At 50.2% G+C, this 18,800-nt stretch overlaps 1 protein-coding gene across 1 annotated transcript; it reads right to left on the bottom strand.

Annotated features, from left to right (window-relative positions):
* Nucleotides 1-10,379: 10,379 nt before the first annotated feature.
* Nucleotides 10,380-18,390, bottom strand: LOC150067855 (uncharacterized). The gene is given in 6 exon segments (XM_090322062.1): nt 10,380-10,501; nt 10,934-11,057; nt 13,189-13,282; nt 13,284-14,266; nt 16,049-16,300; nt 18,319-18,390. Coding segments are annotated over 6 exon segments (1,647 nt in total).
* Nucleotides 18,391-18,800: the final 410 nt, after the last annotated feature.

Genomic DNA, 18,800 nt, shown 5'->3' with positions numbered 1-18,800 from the left:
GGCCTGTGTCAGTAAAGGTGAGGTCTGGCTCACAGTCAGTGAGGATGCAGTGTTTCCTGCCACTCAGGACGGGAATGAGGTCATCAAGGGAACTGGAAATGAGCACAGTGGTTCACGCTGGTAATCCTAGCTACTCAAGAGGCAGAGATCCAAGGATCGTGGTTCAAAACCAACTCAGGAAAGTCCATGAGACTCTTTATATCGCCAATGAACTAGTAGTGTACCTCATTTTGTTTTCTTGGTCTACAATTTAGGAAGAAGTCAAGGATACAAGAGTGTTGCAGATGACTTTGAAGCAAGGGAGAGAAATCTGAGGTAACTTCACCATACAAATGAATTCCCCCACCAAACGAGACTATGCAAAGAAGTCGAGCCTATTTTATGGTTTCTCTAATTTGCAAGTCAAAACTGTAAAAGAACTCACTATGTGGGGCACTGATGGGATAGCACCAAGGGTATTTTCTGATTTGCTGTTTACACAAACTTGCTCTGTGGACACACTATGTGAGATTAACACCCAAGTTTTGAGCAAAGAATGTAGATAAAGCCCATGCCAGTGGCTCACGCCTGTAATCCTAGCTACCTAGACTGTGGCTAAGATCTGAGGATTGTAGTTCAAAGCCAGCCTGGGCAGAATGGTCCAGGAGACTCTATTTCTAATGAATTACCACAAAAGGTGGAGCTGGCACTGTGGCTCCATTGGTAGAATGCTATCATTGAGCACAAAAGCTCAGGGTCCTGAGTTCAAGCTCCAGGATAAGCACAAAATTTAAATCTTGGAGAACACTTAGTCCATTCAATTCAAAGTATATTATAGTACATAACGGCAGCAGTTGCTCATAATTAGTAAACCAAACCTAACATGCCCCCCTTTCTTTCTCCAAAACAGAAATCAAGTGTTTGAGAGACTCTTTGTCCATGAAGAAAACGGCACCCAAAAGGAAAGATTCTTCAGGCACCTCCAGCTTTCATGGACTTCGGGGAGAAGGTTTTCAAGTAAAAGTGGGGTGCGTGGAGCTTCTCCCCCTGCTCCATCACTGCCCCTGAAACCCCTCCCCCCTCCCAGGACCCAGAAGCAGAAAAAAGGAACACAGGGCAGAAAAGCTTCCCAGAGCCTCAGTGACGCCCAGATGTACGTGAAAATTGACACGGGTGGAAAGGCGCGCATGTCAGAGCCCGCCTCTCCTTCCACGGGTCAGGGAAGGACCAGCGCAGGCTCCGCCCCCTACATGTGCAAGGAGTGTGGAAAAATCTTCTCATTCCTTAGCAGCATCAGGCGACACATCAGGGCCCACACTGGAGAGAAGCCCTACCAGTGCCAGCATTGTGGCAAGACCTTCAGCTACCTGACTAATTTCCAGCAGCACAGCCGAACGCACACGGGCGAGAAACCCTACGTGTGCCAGCACTGTGGGAAAGCCTTTATGTACTACAACTCCTTCCAGCAGCACAACCGGACTCACACCGGAGAGAGGCCCTACGTGTGCAAGATATGCAGGAAGGAATTCACCAGTCGGACGTCCCTGCGCTACCACGATAGTGTTCACACCGGGCATAAACCGTACGTGTGCAAGCAGTGTGGGAAAGCCTTCCCGTCCACCAGCTCCATCCGCAGGCACAACATGATTCACACCGGGGAGAAGCCCTTCGTGTGTTCACACTGTGGGAAAGGGTTCATTTCCTCCAGCTCCTTCCGCCTCCACGAGCGAATCCACACCGGGGAGAAGCCGTTCATGTGCAAGGAGTGTGGCAAAGCTTTCGTGGGTCACAGCTCTCTGCAGTGCCACCAGAGGGTCCACACGGGTGACAAACCCTACGTGTGTGAGCAGTGCGGCAGACCATTTTCTTCGCTGAGCAATTTTCGAAGGCATAAGCAGATTCACACGGGCCTGAAGCCCTATGTGTGCAAGAAATGTGGAAAGTCCTATCCTTATTATGGTTCCCTGCAGAGGCACGGAAAGAGCCATGCACGAGAGAAGTCCATGGAGTAGGATGGATGGTTGGCGTCTGACCGCATGAGATGCTCTGTAAGGGTTCTGACAGGCAACCCTGTGTGCTGTGCTGAATTCACACATGTTAGGGAAATAAGTAATGGACCAGAAGAGGTGTTCAGGAGATTTCAGTTGTTCCTACAATGAAGAATGAATCTTGGGCTGGGGGGGGTTCTTAATCAGGCTGGAATCTAAGGATTGCTGTTAAAAATCAAATTGGAAGGAGCTGGGAGTTTGGCCTAGTGGTCGAGTGCTTGCCCAGCATGCATGAAGACCCGGGTTCCATTCCTCAGGACCACATACATAGAAAAAAGCCGGAAGTGGTGCGGAGGCTCCGATGGTAGAGCTCTAGCCTTGAGAAAGTCCAAGGACAGTGCTCGAGCCCAAGACTGGCCAAAAAAAAAAATCGGAAGATGGATATGGTGGCTCATGCCTATAATCCTGGCTTCTGAGGGTCAAGGTTCAAAGCCAGCCTGGGCGCGGAAGTCCTTGAGACTCTTATCTCCAATTAACCAGTAGAAAACCTGAAGTGGGGCTGTGGTTCCAGGGGTAGGGTAGTAGCCTTGAGCTGAAGAGCTTGGGGACAACCAACAGGGCCCAGAGTTCAAGTCCATGACCTACACTAAAAAAAAAATAATAGAGGCTCATCTCCAGTTAACCAGCAAACACCCAGAAGTGAAGTTGTGTCTCAGGTGAACAAGCAGGAGTCTGCCCTAAGGCCTGAGTTCAAGCCCCAGGACTGGTACCTGTCAGGCCTCTGAGGGAACGAGAGACAGCTGAGACCATTCCCTTGTACAGAAATACCACCTCTTAGCCACAGGCACAGATCAGGAGAAAGTCTCCTGATCTGTTTTGAGCAGAGCCACAAAAGCCCTGCTGCAGCCAAACCCCATACATAACAACCTCTCTGGGTTCCCCCTGGAGCATAACGCCAATAAACTTTCCTTGGCCTTATTTCTCCCTGTGGTGCTCTTTTCTCGCCTAAAACCTTACATCTGGCGCTGAAAGGTGGAAGGGGAGCAGCGCTAAACTTGGCCCACTGGTGAGCATCCCAGAAATCACAAGCTTGCAGCGAAGTCTCCCTCCGCCTTGGCCTCTGTGGTTGTGGGACCCTAGGGACGTCTGACCTCCCTTTCTCACCTTGTTCTCTAGTTCTCTAGCCAACTTGGGGATATCCTCTTGGCCTGGATTTTATCGTGAGGTGCCTGGACACCATGAGAAACCAAAATTCCAAACCTGACCTACATACACGTTTATTAGCTAACCTCAAAAATCTCTGGCCCTGGCACAGAACCGTAAGTCTCAGAAGCTGGTCTTCTCGGTAATGGGACCTGGCCAATGTGCCAGCTGCATAACCAGTCGTGCTTTTCCTGAAAATGGGACTTTGAATTTTAACACATTAACCAATCTCCACAATTTCTGTGAGCTGGAATTCCATTTGTCCAGGGTTTTTTTTTTTTTTTTCCTTTTCTACTTACACTATTGTCCTTCCAGTTTTCCTCACCGGGGACATTTCTGCCATCCTGTGTGCTGTCTGATTGTACTGTAGGCCCTGGTCCAGTATGGCTGGCTGTATTCACACAGACTACACAGCCAGATCATTTGTTTCCCCTCCTGAGGTAGCTGGAGCTGAAGGTTGGTCCCCTAAGGGACCTTTCTCAGATCAAGGCCCGCCTGGAGTCTCCTAATCCATCCACCTTTGTTAAGGCCTTTAGGTATCCAGCTCAGGCCTGTGATCTCACCTTGGCATGACCTCCCTGTTACTCTTCCGCTCTTACCACGAAAGACTGTGTGTCAGGTGGATCCATCTCACGGGATATGCTTTACAGATCACACCGTTCCTGTGGGAGCCGAGGCAATCCCCAGACAAGACCCCCACTGGGAATAACAGACACAGTTGGGAGGTCTTGGCCCTGTTTCAGGATGAAAACCCCTGCCACCTTCTTAGCCAGGTTCACCAAGGCCCTCACCAAGTATACCCACTTGGACGCCACCTCTCCAGCCGGGACAAGCTTTTTTGGCCTTGAATTTTATCTCCCAGTCAGCCCCAGACATCAAAGAAACTGAAAACGCTTGAGGATGGCTCTCCAACCCCCATCTGGTGGACATGGCCTTTAAAGATTTTCATGCCAGGGGCCGGGAGTTTGGTCTATTGGTAGAGTGCTTGTCTAGCATGCACAAAGACCCAGGTTCCATTCCTTGGTACCACATACATAGAAAGAAGGCAGAAATGGTGCTGTGGTTCAAGTGGTAGAGCTCTAACCTTGAGGGAAAAAAAAAAAAATCGAAGGACAGTGCCCAGGCCCTGAGCTCGAGCCCAGGACTGGCCAAAAAAAACCACAAGGAAGTAAAGATTCTCATGCCTGTGAGGAACAGGAAAAGGCTGCTGGGTTAGCTCCCCCCACTCCAAAAAGTACCCTGTTCTTGGCCCTAAGTCTCTACCACACGCCACTCTGGAGGAATCTGTGTACCACATTGACCTTCAAGTGAGGCCAAGTGCAATGCCCTAAACCCCATTGTTGCCAGTGGCCATCCCCACTGTGTAACCAAAATGGAAGCCACTGAGGTACAGTCCTTCCGAGTCCTGGGCCTGGTGCCAAGGACACAAGGACAGGATATCCGGCTCCCCCAACACCAACACCCTCGTCCAGGCTAGGGTAACCAGCCAGGTGGCGGGTAAGGCCATTTCCTTCTGGTCAATGTGGGGGCCACCTATTCCTCCCTTCCTGCTTCTGCCCCTTAATTCCTTTTTTTTTTTTTGTGCCAGTCCTGGGGCTTGAACTCAGGGCCTGAGCACTGCCCTTGACCTTTCTCAAGGCTAGAGCTGTACCACTTGAGCCACAGCACCACTTCTAGCTTTTTCTATGTATGTGGTACTGAGGAATTGAACCTGGGACTTTGTGCATGCTAGGCAAGCACTCTACCACTAGGCCACACTCCTGGACCCTGCAATCTTACCTACTTAGGAGGCGGACACAGGGGTCCTAGGCCGTGTGGGCAGGTGGGCTCAGGGACTCTCACCTCCAGCAGGCCAGAGGCGGAGCTGTGGCTCTGTGGAAGGGTGCTGGCTCTCTTAAGTTGCCCACCCTACCACCACCACTGTCCAACCTGGCCTGCTCATCAAGCCCTTTCAAGCCTCCCAGCCATCTCCTCTAGAAAGGGAACTTTCTTTGCCTTTCAGCAAGCTCCATCTCCCCTCCCTCCCTGTCTCTAGCTCTGTCTCCAGTGACCTCCAGAGCAGAGATCATTGATCAATTACAAACCTTCCATTTGCACCCTTGAGAGTGAGACACGGGCAGGGTCCCGGGCTGCCTCTAGGTTCCCTCTTGAAGGTTAGCCATCCTGGATCAGTTCACAAGCCCGGATCTTTTCTCTATCCTTGCTGTTATAACTACCAGTGTAGATTTCCTAAGCGAAAACTTTCTGTCTGCTCCAAGCCTGAGAGCAGTTAGACCTCAAACAAAAACTTGGACATTAATCCATTCCTTTTCTGGTTCCTGAATCCACTCTACTCAGAATCTGGGGCCGGGAGTTTAGTCTAGTGGTGGAAAGCTCGCCTCGCATGCACAAAAGCCCAGGTTTGATTCCTTGGTACCACATACATAGAAAAAAGCCAGAAATGGTGCTGTGGCTCAAGTGGTCCAGCTCTAGCCTTGAGAAAGCCCAAGAGCCCAAGGTCAGTGCCCAAGCTCTGAGTTCAAGGCCCAGGACTGGCAAAAACAAAACAAAACTGAATTCTGAATCTCTCCCTAAAGACAAACTCCTTGAGGAAGCTACAGAAGGAGAATCCCTCTCTCTAACCTCTTCCCTATTGGATAGCTTTATCCAATCGTTCAAACATTCACTTTTAGTACCACATCCTCCATTTTCCTAATACCCTCTCTCAGTTCTCCACAAACACCGAAAAGGAAAAGGACACACGCTTACTTATCTTTTAAAGATTTCTGTTCCAGTTATCAGTGTTGCTTAAGCATGAAAATTCTGTTAGAATCTGTGGGGGAGCTAGGAGAGCTTGGCTTCAGAAATGCAAATGCCATAACCCCATGCTCATCTGAAAATGGGAATCCCTGGATACCTGGAGACGGGGGCTAGCAGGCTAGCAGTTAACTTGACTCCTCAGTTGCTGGACCTGTGACAAGTGCCTGGGGCTGTCCCTGCCCCCACCCTAGTGGAGCCTAGAGCAGGCCAAATACAGGAGGAGACCATGCTATCAGTCTCCGTGTTTGTGTCCATTTCAGCTCCTCATCGGAGCCAAATTAGTTTGTTGGTATTGTTTTTGTTCTTTCCTTCTGTCTTTTTTCTTTCTTTTTTTTTTGCTCAGGGCCTGAGCACTGTCCTTGGGCTTTCCTCAAGCACCACTTCTGGTGTTTACTATGAATGTGGTACCAAGGACTTGAACCCTGGTCTTCGTGCATGCTAAGCAAGCACTCTACCTCCCACTCTACCTCCAGGCTGTTCTTTCCATCCTCTCTAAAGGACTCCAAGATTTCATCCTTACCCACCGGCTGGTGACCTTGGTGGGAAGGCTGCCTGGGGGGACAGAAATCCCTACAGGGAAGGCCACCTCTCTGGAATTCCAGGGCCCCTTGGTTCTTTCTGCCACTCTTGGCAGCCATTGTGTGGCCAATGTCACAAATGCCATCCAAACATGTTTTTTGGAGTTACTCAAAAAAATCTTCTGAAAGTAAATCTGTTTCTCTGTGCTGTTGTATGTTTCTATGTTTCTCTGGAATCTGGACATGGATCCCTCCGGAAATCAGAGGTGGGGGAGCACATGTACTCCCCCTCCATGCTGAGTGGGAGTGCTCACTCAGCCATACACAGAGTTCAGTGGTACGGTTGTGTTGGGGGGGGTCCCCCTCCTTCCTGGAGGGAAGCCCCGTCTCAGCCCCCTGATGAGGAGGCTAAGAGATAGGTGTCAGGAAAAACCCCCTCCTCCAACTGTTTCCTAGTTGGGGGAAGGGGAGGTGCCCTCAGCCACCCCTTGCTCAGGAAAACCCCTCCCTCTCCGCCTCCGGATTAGCTAGATGGAGCTTCATCAGCATTAGAAAGGCTTCCTTGTCCTCCCCTTCGGGATTCCCAGGTGGCTACCACCTGACTGGAGAATGGTGGCCTCATCTCAGGTCTCACCCTCTGCCGCCCTCCGCTTCCGGCTTCCTTCCTGCGGGTTCCCTGGAGGTCAAGTCCTCAGATCTCAGCTTCCTGAGGAGCTAGGGTGGCCGACCCCAGGTGTGTGTGTGTGTGTGTGTGTGTGTGTGTGTGTGTGGTCAGTCCTGGGCTTGAGCTCAGGGCCTGAGCACTGTCCTTGGACTTTCTCAAGACTAGAATTCTACCACTTGAGCCTCAGCACCACTTCCAGCCTTTTCTATGTATGTGGTACTGAGGAATTGAACTTGGGTCTTCATGCATGCTAGGCAAGCACGCTACCACTAGGCCACACTCCCGGCCCCTGCAATCCTATCTACTTAGTAGGCAGACACAGGGGTCTAGGTCAGGTGGACAGGTGGGCTCAAGGGACTCTCACCTGCAGCAGGCCAGAGGCGGAGCTGTGGCTCCTTGGGAGAGTGCTGGCTCTCTTAAGTTGCCACTCAACTAGAGTAAGAAACAGAAGTGAAATGAATGTGGCGGGGTCAGGCCCTCTGCACTGATGATGGGAATCTAAATGAATCTGGCTCCCACTGAAACCAGCATCAAACAACTGAAAACATAACGAGTGTGGTGCAGCCCCTGCTGTGGACCTGGTAATTTTACAGGTATCTGCATACCCATCTTTGTAGTCATTATGCATAATGGTCAAGATATGGATTCAGCTTAGGTGTCTGTCGAAAGACAGAAGGATAATGAAGAATGGCATCTATGATCCCGGCAGGATTATGTAGGAAGCTGGAGCAGAATCCCACTTCAAGGCATTCCTAAAGTAAAAACCCATCGCAGTGAGTGGGCTGCGTCTGCTGCTGAACATAAGTACACCCAGCTATACAGGAAGAGGTCACAGGAGGCGTGAGCTGTGAGAGCAGCAGAAAGGGCAAGGTGTGTGGCTTAGATGAAACAGTGCCTGCTTAGCAAGCCCCAGGCCCTGAGTTCAAGCCCCACTACCTCCTACCAAAAATGCAGTACATACACACTGCCAGTGTTATGCAGTGTGATGTCATTAGCAAGAAAATGGATAGAACATTAAAAACACAAGTGACCAGGCTCCTGGGACTCGATACCACCATCCGAGCTCCTCGGCAGGATGAGCTCAGAGAATCACTGTTCAGAGCCAGTGCAGCCAGACAATCCTTGAGACGCTTTTCTCCAAGTAGTCACAGAAAAAGCCAGAAGTGGCCCTGTGGCTCCAGAGCGAGTGTGCTAGCCTGAACAAAAAAAACCAGAGCCCAGGGACAGCATTCAAGACTAGGTTAAAAAAAAAAAAAATAGAAAGAAAAAGAGTTAGACTTGGGAGAGTGACTAAAGGAGGCTAATGTGAGAATGCAACCAAGGGATACATGTATGAAATTGTCATCAAAAAATTCTTCTTCAATATGCAGCACTAAAAACGATCATGTGAAAAAAATGGGTATGGTGACACCTGCCCGTCATCCCAGCTGCAGCAGGAAGCAGAAAACAGGACCTGGTCCCGGCATGGGCCCGTGTCCTATCTCAAAATAAACGGGGCAAGAAAGGCTGGAGGTATGGTTTGGTGGCAGAGTGCCTACCTACCAAGTTCAGTACCACTGAAAACATGGCTGTATAAACCATACCTTCTTGTATTTAAGGCCCACCTCACACTAACCCTTGTCTGAATGAATGGACAGGGTGTGTAAAGGCCTTCCCGCACCTTGCTTGCACATACAGTCTTCTTTTCCTGCAGTGGAAGGAAACAACACTAAGGACTTTCCTGCCTTACGTGTCCATATAAGCTCTTTTTTTTCCATTTCCCAGCTTGCACTCTGAGCCATGCCTCCAGCCCCATACTTTTCTTTGGTGAGTTCGTTCATATTTTCTGAGAGAGCTTGGATCATAGTAGGATTTGTGCATAGAACCCAAGTGGTTTACACTCTGAGGGTTCAGCTCCAGGGTGAATTCTTTTGTGCTTTTGAAAGGAATTGGAAGAACTAAACACTATCACACACTTGACAGGGGCGGGCTTTCTCTGCAGGGTGAACTTTTTCATGAAGAGGAGGGGAATCAGAATAAAATGAAGGCTTTCCCAGAGTGCTGGCGTCCATAGGGCTTTTCCCCCATGGGAGGCCTCTCCTGGCACAGAAGGTGCTGGAACCATTGAGAGCTTTTCCACAGATCGTACACGCAAATCGTTTCTCTCCACTGTGGGTCCTTTTGTATATTGGGAGGTAATGGGAAGGTTTTTTCCATATCATTTACACACTTGTTCTGTTCATCGCGAGTTCTCTCATGTAAAAGGGCCTGTGACTGCTTAAAATTAACCATGCTGATACAAACACAGTGTTTGTTCCCACCGTGGCTTTGTGTGTTCGGGGAGTACTGGAAAGGATGAAGGTTTTCCTTCGTGCATTGATAAATTTCCTTCCAGGATGCGATCTCTCATGGCTTCTAAGTTACCTGAGACACCTCAAATCTTTCGCACACAATTTGCACTCATGGGTGTCTGAGTCAGGGTAGGCTCAGGAATTGGAAGAGAAAGGGAAGGGCAGGCTTTGCCATGGCTCTGGTGTCCGTGCTGGCGCCCTCTGCTGGGAGAGACGTTCTCTCATTTCTCTAGAGGAATTGGGGACTGCTGAAAATATTTCCTGATCCTTAGGCTTATCCAGTTCCTTCCTTATTCCCAGTGCTCATTATCGATTGTGTCAGTATGCACTTTCATTTGGTAGTCCTCCAGAACTTTCCTTGTTTACAATGCAGTCTGGAGGCTAGAGCAAGATTTCTCCACACGGATTACCTTTGTCCTGTGAACAGTCTATCAACAGACTTCTGGGGGAAAAAGAAAAAACGAGAAATACAATTTTAAGCTTTTGTTCTCTAATGACTTATAGGCAAAATGTTTTTCAGGGCTGGGAGTATGGCCTAGTGCTTGCCTAGAGTGCATGAAGCCTTGGGTTCAACTCCTCGGTATCACAGACACAGAAAAAGACAGATGTGCTGCTGTGGCTCAAGGGATAGAATGCAAGGACAGTGTCCAGGCCCCAAGTTTAAGTTTTGCCTGGGACTGGCAAAAAAAAAAAAATGTTTTTCATTGTAGAAATGTTTCACATTCTGAAAATGAATAGACTGTGCTCTCTCTGCAGGATGGCTCAGGACAGCCTGAGCTCGGGGCCTGGGCGCTGTCCCTGAGCCTGACCCTCAGACTTGAATCAGCCCCCCACCCCCAGCTGCTTCTCCTGTCACCCTGCCTGGCAACAGCTGTGCTCCCGTGGGATGCCCCACGCCTCAACCTGGGGGCTTCTCCTCCAGGGCAGTAACACCTGGCAGAGAACTAGCACAGTCACACCAGAGGCCAGCCAGAGGCCAGCTCAGGGCCTTGTACTGGAAATTCGGGGTGTCTAGAAAACCTGGTGACAAAAGGGACTGGGATCCGAAGCTGGAACACCCTGCCAGGAATCGGAGAGTGGGGGAACTGAGAGACTGGAAGGGACCAGGGAATAGAGGAGCTGGGGGGGGGGGGGAGGGAAGGGATGGAGGGAGCAGAGGGGCTGGGTGGGGGAAGGAAGAGATGGAGGGAAGAGAGGAGGCAGGAGGGATGGAGGAGCCGGGGAGGGGTTGGGGGAAGAGATGGAGGGGACAGAGAGGCTGGGGGGAGCGGGGTTGGGGGTAGAGATGGAGGGGCTGGGGGATAGAGGGGGAGGAAGGGATTGGAGGAAGAGGTGGAGGAGACCCGGATGGAGGGACGGGGCCCTGGAGGCAGACCCCAACAGAAGTCCCGGGAGCTGCCGTGGGAGCCCCACGGTCACCCCCGGCTCAGGCCGCGGTGCCCCGACACCCACCAGCCTGGGTTTCGGGGTACCCGCCGTCCTCACAGACGCCGCCGCGGTGGCTCCCCGTCTTCTCCGCGGGTTCAGGCGGCACCAGGCCCTGGCGCGCAGGCGGGGCCAACGCCCAGCGCTCTCGCTCGTGATTGGACAGTGTAAGGCCGGTAGGCGGCCCCGCCCGCCTCTGGCGCTCGTGATTGGAGCGTTCTCAGGAGGGCCCCGCCCCCGCCGCGGGGCCGTGCACGGTGCGGCCTGGCGGGCCTCACGCCAGGCTCACCGGGGAAACAGGACGAGCCGCCCGGCCACGGCTGTCTCCGAGCTTCTCCTCAACCGACCCACGTCCAGACGAGCCAGGCCAGGCCGTGGGGGCTCCCCGGGAGGCTGAAGCCCCAGCTCTGGGCTGGCTCACTCACCATGGCAACCCTCCACCGTCTTCCTCCAACAACCCAGAAGAAGGTGCTGTGGTTCCGGTGGGTGAGAACTCCCGGGGCAGGACCCAGCACCAGGGAACTCGAGGAAACTGCACGCTTCTGCCACCATCGCCGGCCTCCAAGAGTTTGCACAGCCACTCGACACGGTTGGCATTAGGCAAGGGACGTGGTGGAAGACATACAGGAACCGTGCCTAGCAAGAGTCTCATCTCTCCATTGCTTACATGTGCAAGGCTTTTCTCTATAATGTTTGTTTTTCCCCAGTCCTAGGCTTGAGCTGAGAGCCTGAGCACTGTCCTTCGTTTTCTCAAGGCTAGCTCTCTACCACTTGAGCCTCTGCACCACTTCCTGCTTTTTTCTATGTATGTGGTACCAAGGAATCCAACCCGGGTCTTTGTGCATGCTAGGCAAACACTACCACTAGGCCAAACTCCCAGCCCTTTTTTTTTTTTTTTTAAATTTTCTTGGCTAGTCCTGGATTTTGACTCAGGGTCTGGGCATTTTCCCTGAACATCTTTTGCTCATCACTTGAGCCGCAGCACCAATTCCAGCATTTTCTGTGTATGTGGTACTGAGGACTTGAATCCAGGACTTCATGCATGCTAGGCAAGCACTCTATCACTAGGCAAAATTCCCGACCCTTGCTACACATCTTGAAACCTTAAAATATCTTTTGTTTTTGTGTTTTGGTTGGAGGGTTTGAACTCATGGTATGGGTGCTGTTAAGTTTTTTTCTATTCAAAGCTAGTGCTCTACCACTTCGAGCCAGAGCTCCACTATCATTCTTCTGGTAGGTAACTAGAGATAGTCTCACAAATTCCTGCATGGGTTGGCTTTGAGCAGTGATTCTCAGATTTCACTTCAATGCCAGCCTAGGCACTAAAAAGTCCACGAGAATCTTATCTCCAATTAACCACCAGAAAACTGGAAGTGGCACATGGCTCAAGGGGTAGGGTAGTAACCTTGAGCTGAAGAGCTCAGGGATAACACCCAGGCTCAGAGTTCAAGACCCACAATGGGACTGTCAGAAAAAAAAATTCCTTCAAACTTTTTTTTTTGTTGTTGTTGTTTTGACAGCCCTGGGGCTTGAACTCAGGGCCTGGGCATAGTCCTTGGACACTTTTTGCTCAAGGCTAGCACTCTGCCACTTGAGCCACAACGCCATTTCCAGCCTTTTCTGTGTATGTCGTTTGGAGGAATCGAACCCAGGGCTTTGTGCATGCTAGGCAAGCACGTTGTCACTAGGCCATGATCCCAGCCTATGACTGAGATTCTTTTGCTCAATGCTCCCACGCTACTGCTTGAGCACAGGCCACTTGAACCTTTTTTTTTGAACTCTGGGTCTGAGCACTGTCCCTAAGCTCTTCAGCTCAAGGCTGACCACCCTACCCCTGAACCACAGCCCCACTTCCCATTACATCCGTTGGTGCCTGGGCTGGCTTTAACTCGTGATTCTCAGATCTCAGCCTCCTGAGTAGGTAAGATTAAGGGCATGAACCACCAAACTGAGTTTGAGGCCTTTTTCTGTTGATGAGGTAGAGGAATTAAACCCAGGCTTTCATGCATGCTAGGCAAGCACTCTATACCAGTAAGCCACATTCCCAACCCCTTGAACATCATCGAAATAAAGGCTTTGCAAATTGCTGTCACAGAAGGAGCTTCTGTCCGGTTTATTTTTGGCAAGAAATAGGATCACTGGAATTTTTCCCATATTTATTACGTAAAATGGGTTCTCTCATTGTGAGTTCATTCACAATGCCTTTTTATTTAATGACTTCCTTTATATGGTATTGAGGAATTAAAACCCAGGGCTTCATTCATGCCAGGCAAGCACTCTACCACTAGGCTATGCTCCCAGCTCCCAAATGCATGTTTTTGAATATCAAAGTCTTTCCCACATTGCTCACATACACAAAGCTTCTCCCCAGTGTGTTATTTCATGTGTGTGTAAGGAACTAGAATCACTGAAGGCTTCTCCACATTCGTTACAGAGGAAAGGTTTCTTTTCACTATGAGTTCGTTCATGTTTCCGTCGACCACTCAGGGTAAAGAAGGCTTTCCCACACTGCTTACACACATAAGGCTTCTCTCCAGTGTGAGTTCTCTCATGGATGAGACAGTGACTGGACTGCCCGAACGCCTTCCCACACTGGTTACAGACATAAGGTTTCTCTCCAGTGTGGGTCCTCTCGTGGATGGTCAGATAACCACAGGACCTGAAGGCTTTTCCACACTGTCTACATACATAGGGCTTCTCTTCAGTGTGAGTTATTTTATGTTTGTGCAAGGAGCTTGAATCACTAAAGGCTTTGCCGCATTCCTTACACAGAAACGGTTTCTCACCACTGTGAGTTCGTTCATGCTTTCGAACATCACTCAAAGAATAGAAGGTTTTCCCACACTGCTCACACACACAGGGCTTCTCTCCAGTGTGAGTCCTCTCATGCCGGATGCGGTGACTGGACTGCCGAAAGGCCTTCCCACAGAAGCTACACACGTAAGGCTTCTCCCCACTGTGCGTCCTCTCGTGTATTTTAATGTAACTGGAAGAACTAAAAGCTTTCCCACACTGCTGACACACGTACGGCTTCTCTCCTGCGTGAGTGCGACGGTGTGTCCTGCGGGAAGTGGGGTGACTGAAGACATTCCCACACTGCTCACACTGGTGGGTTCTGGCATTCTGAAAGCACTGGGCATTGCTGCAGGCTCTCCCGCACACGGGGCATTTACACGGCTTCTCTTCAAGTTCCCCATACTCATAGAGTTTGGAGTCAGTGTAAGTTCCGAAGGCCATGCTCAAGGATGAATGCCTGAGGAAGATGTCAAAGACACTCGCTTCCACTCCAGCAGGGGTTTCAATGTTCATAACAGAATCTAGAGTACCACCAAACACTTCTCCACCTTGAAGACCTTCTTTTTATTTTGCCAGTCCTGGGACTTGAACTCAAGGCCTGGGCACTGTCGCTGAGCATGCTTTGTTCAAGGCTAATGTTCTACCATTTGGGCCACATTGTCATTCCCAGCTTTTTGGAGTTTATTGGAAATAAGAGTCTCATGCACTTAACTGGCTGGTCTGGCTTCAGATCACGAGCGTTAGGTCTCAGCTTCCTGAGCACTGAGGATTACAGGTGTGAGCTGCTAGTCCAGGGCCTGTTTCCATCAATCCTGAACTCTGTAAATTAGGGAGAAGACATTACTGAGCCATTACTTGGTCATAATTGAGAGGAACTCCTGGACTGATGTCCTGTTAGAGCCTGAATGTCTGGAGGCGCTGCAGAACAGCAATAGCAGAGCAGCCTCCTTATGGATATCTTCATATGCTGACAGATTACTTCACATTTAAGTAAAGTTAGTTGAGTATTTACTTAGTGAATATTGGGGATTCAAAGAATTTGAATTTACAACTATTTGCATACATATATGAGATACTTTCAAGAGAACTCAAAAATCCTAACGCAGGGACAGAGTGTAGCTTAGTGGTAGAGTACATCCCTAGCCTACATGAAGCCCTGGGTTCAATTCTTCAATATCACATATGCAAAAAAGCCAGAAGGGGCACTGTGGAATGCCACAGTGCCAGCATTCAGCAAAAAAAAACCCAAAAGACAAAAACCCCTCAGGTGCCAAGGCCCTGAGTTAATACTTCAGGATGGACAAAAATCAACAAAAACAAAACAAAACACATGCCAGGCACAGTGGCTCACGCCTGTAATCCCAACTACTCAGGAGGCTGAGATCTAAGAATCATAGTTCAAAGACAGCCTCTGCACTAAAGTCCATGAGAATAGAAAACAGGAGTGGTGCTGTGGTTCAAGGGGTAGGGTGGTAGCCTTGAGCTGAAGAGCTCAGGGACAACGCCCAGGCCCAGGTGTTGGACAATAATCTTGAGCTGAAAAGCTCAGGGACAGTGCCCAGGCCCAGAGTTCAAGTCCCACGACCAACAACAAAAAAAATCCAAACACAAAATCTGTATCTTTCACATATACCTTATATATAAAGTCTGAACATTATTTCATGGGAAAAAAAGTTTCCTTACATAGCATCAGAAATCACTGTGGCAAGAGACTGGAGGTCCAGATATTTCTAAGGTTAAAACAGTTTTGATTTGTAGATTATGGTGGCCCAGTCCCTGAGCTGCTTTTGTTCAAGGCTAGCACTCTTCCACTTGAACTACAGTGGCACATCTGGCTTTTTCTGTTGATGTGGTAACTGAGGAATCAAACCCAGGACTTCATTAATGCTAGGCAACCACTCTACCAGTAAGCCATAGTCCCACCCCATTTTCTAACTTTTTTTTTTTAATGGGTCATACAGCTTGAACTTGATTGTCCCTGAGCTTTTCAGCTCAAGGCTACTGCCCTATCCTTGAGCCAAACCCCACTTCCCCTTTTCTAGAGGTTAATTGAAGATAAGAGTCTCAGGTTTTTTTCCTGCCTGGGCTGGCTTTGAACCTTAATCCTCAGATCTCAGCTTCTCAGCCTCAAGAGCAGCTAGGATTAAAGGCATGAGCCACCAGTACCCTGCTTTTTCTAATTTTTTTAAAGTATAAATTACCTTGGTCATCTCTGGGGACTTTTGCACACTACTTCAACTGCCTGGTCTTCCCGTTCTTTTTCTAAAACACAGAGCCAGAACATCATTACAAATGGTGATGACGTTACAGAGTCACGATGAGGTTCTAGTTACATTCATGGCATTACACGACCGTGTCAGGTAGGTTGACCCGAACGTTCCCTTTCCACATTCCACACGACTGAGCGGCATGGAAGAGCAACAGCCCCTCGCTCCCTGACTGACCAGGAAAGGGAATGAAGTGGTCCTTACGTATGGAGGCCAGGTTCCTGAAAGTATCCACCATCACATCTCTGTACAGCTGCTGCTGGGCAGCGTCCAGCAAAGCCTACTCCTCCAGGGTGAAGTTGACAAACACATCATCAAAGGTCACAGACTCCTAAAACATCACAAGGGCATTTCAAGGAGGAAGGGTGAGACGTACAGCAATGGAGATCTACACTCTTTTCCATAAAAGGGCTGGCACACACACACAAATCTACAATGTATTCAATATAAACAGAAGCCTACAAAATAAAGATGGACCAAATATATTTTTAAAAATGTGGCCAACATGTATTTTACTCAAGTACATTATCGTACATGAAAACCAACATCCAATAAAGCACCATAGCTCCTATCTGCAATCCAAGCTAGTCAGGAGGCTGAGATCTGAGGATCACAGTTTGAATCCAGCTCGGGCTGAAAAGTCCCTGTGCAACTCTTATGTCCAATTATCCACCAGAAAACTGGAAGTGGACCTGTGGCACAAAATGGTAAATACTAGTCTTGAGCAAAAGAGCACAAGGACGGTGCCCAGTCCCTGAGCTCAAGTCCCTTGACTGAGGAAAGAAAAGGGGAGGGGCGTGGGGAGGACTTGGAGTATGGCCTAGTGGTAGAGTGCTTGACTAGCACGCACAAAGACTGGGGTTCTATTCCTTGGTACCACATATGCAGAAAAGCTGAAGTGGTGCTATGGCTCAAGTAGTAGAGCTCTAGCCTTGAGAAAGGCCAGGAACAGTGTTCAGGTCCTGAGTTCAAGCCCTAGGACTGGCAAAAAAACAAAAACAAAGAGCTGGGCACTGGTGGCCCAGGCCTGTAATCCTAGCTACTCAGGAGGCTGAGATCTAAGGATCACAGTTCAAAGTTCATGGGTACTAAAGTCTATGAGACTCTTATCTCCAATTCACCACTGGAAAACCAGAAGTGGTGCTGAAGCAGAAGTGGGGCTATGGCTCAAAACGGATAGACTGCCAGCTTTGAAGGAATCCTCAGGTGTGAGTCTCCCTGGCGGCTAGGATTACAGGCATGAGACACCAGTGCCGGACCAGCCCATGACATTCTTCCCGCCAATTAACCAACAAAAACTGAGAAGTACATGCAGGGCTCAAGTGGCAGAATCCTAGCTCCTCAAGAGGCTGAGATCTGAGAATCTCGGTTCAAAGCCAGCCACACACTATCAAGTCATGAGACTCTTCTCTCCAGTTAATCACTAGAAAACAGAAAGTGGGGTTGTGGCTCAAGGGGTAGAGTGGTAGCCTTCGGTGACAGTGCCCAGGCCCAGAGTTCAAGCCCCATAACACCCTCTCCCCTTGCCCCCATAAAAATTACCTTGCTGAGCCCATGGATTCACTTACAGCAGGAGAAAATCTTGACTTCTTAGTTTACATTTGGCATGTGGAATTGTTCTCCTCCCTGCCTCATTCTCACCTAAGCAAGATAGATAATATTATGATAAGGGACCAAAATGACTTCTAAACTGCAGAACATGTTCCTCAGGACTCAGCATGCCTGGTTTACCGTAGCAGTGGTAACACAGATAAAAACATAGCTAAGAATCTTCCTCCTAGCCAGGCACAGTGGCTCATGCCTGTAATCCTAGCTACTCAGGAGGCTGAGATCTGAGGATCAAGATTCAAGGCTAGCCTGGGCACCCAAGACTCATCTCCAATCAACCTCTAGAAAAAAAACAGCAAGTGGGGCTTGGCTCAAGGGTAGGGTGGTAGCCTTGAGCTGAAGAGCACAGGGACAGCGCCCAAGTTCAGTTCAAACCCTATGACCCACATTAAAAAAAAAAAATTCTCCTCTTAGCTGGGCTCCCTTTTTATAGAACAGAACCATGATCACAAAAAGAAAAAAAAAATGCTACCCAGGGTGGAAATGTGGCTAATAGACTGCTTGCCTAGCATGCAGGAAGCCTTGGGTTTGATTCCTCAGTATCACATACATAGAAAAATCTGGAAGTGGTGCTGAGGCTCAAGAGGTAGCGCGCTAGCCTTGAGAAAGTCCAAGGACAGTGCTCAGGGCCAGAGTCCAAGCCCAGGACTGGCAAAAATAAATGATCTGCTCCATGGTCACGGACTCAGGACAGGCCCCACAGCGGGGATCCGGTCCCTGCACCCCGGGCTTCCTCCTCACTGTGGGGACGGTGTCCTCCCCCTCGCTGACCTCCACGAACACGACACGGTTCCCAAAGCCTCTGCGACCCATGTCCTCTGTTCATTGCCAAAAAGCCATCAGGCGGAGGGTGGCTCGGGTGGTGGAGGGCCAGCCTTGAGTGCAATCGCTGGGCTCAAGCTGCAGTGCTCTCGGACACGCGCGGGGGGGGGAGGGGGGTCACGACCCCGGACGGGGAGCGGGGCCGAGCCGCCGGGGATGCCGGGCCCAGGCCCCTCCCATCCCCCCCACCCCCCGCCGCCGAGCGCGCACGCCGGAAGTCGGTCCTGAACGCCGGGACGCGGCTCCGCCGGCCCCTCGCGCCCACCGCGGCGCCCGCGGGAGGCCCGCGCCGCCCCGCCAACCCTCCGCAACGCGTCGCACGGCCAGGCCCATGCTCACCATGGCCGCCTCCCGGATCGCAGCGTCCTCCCCACACCGGGAGGCCCGCCGGCAGTGGAGGC

The sequence above is a fragment of the Megascapheus bottae genome, chromosome 1 (genome assembly GCF_031878675.1).
Source record: "Megascapheus bottae isolate mThoBot1 chromosome 1, mThoBot2.hap1, whole genome shotgun sequence".
NCBI classification, from domain to species: Eukaryota; Metazoa; Chordata; class Mammalia; order Rodentia; family Geomyidae; genus Megascapheus; species Megascapheus bottae.
Note: the sequence above shows the minus strand (reverse complement) of the source record. Positions and strands in the feature narration are given on the sequence as shown.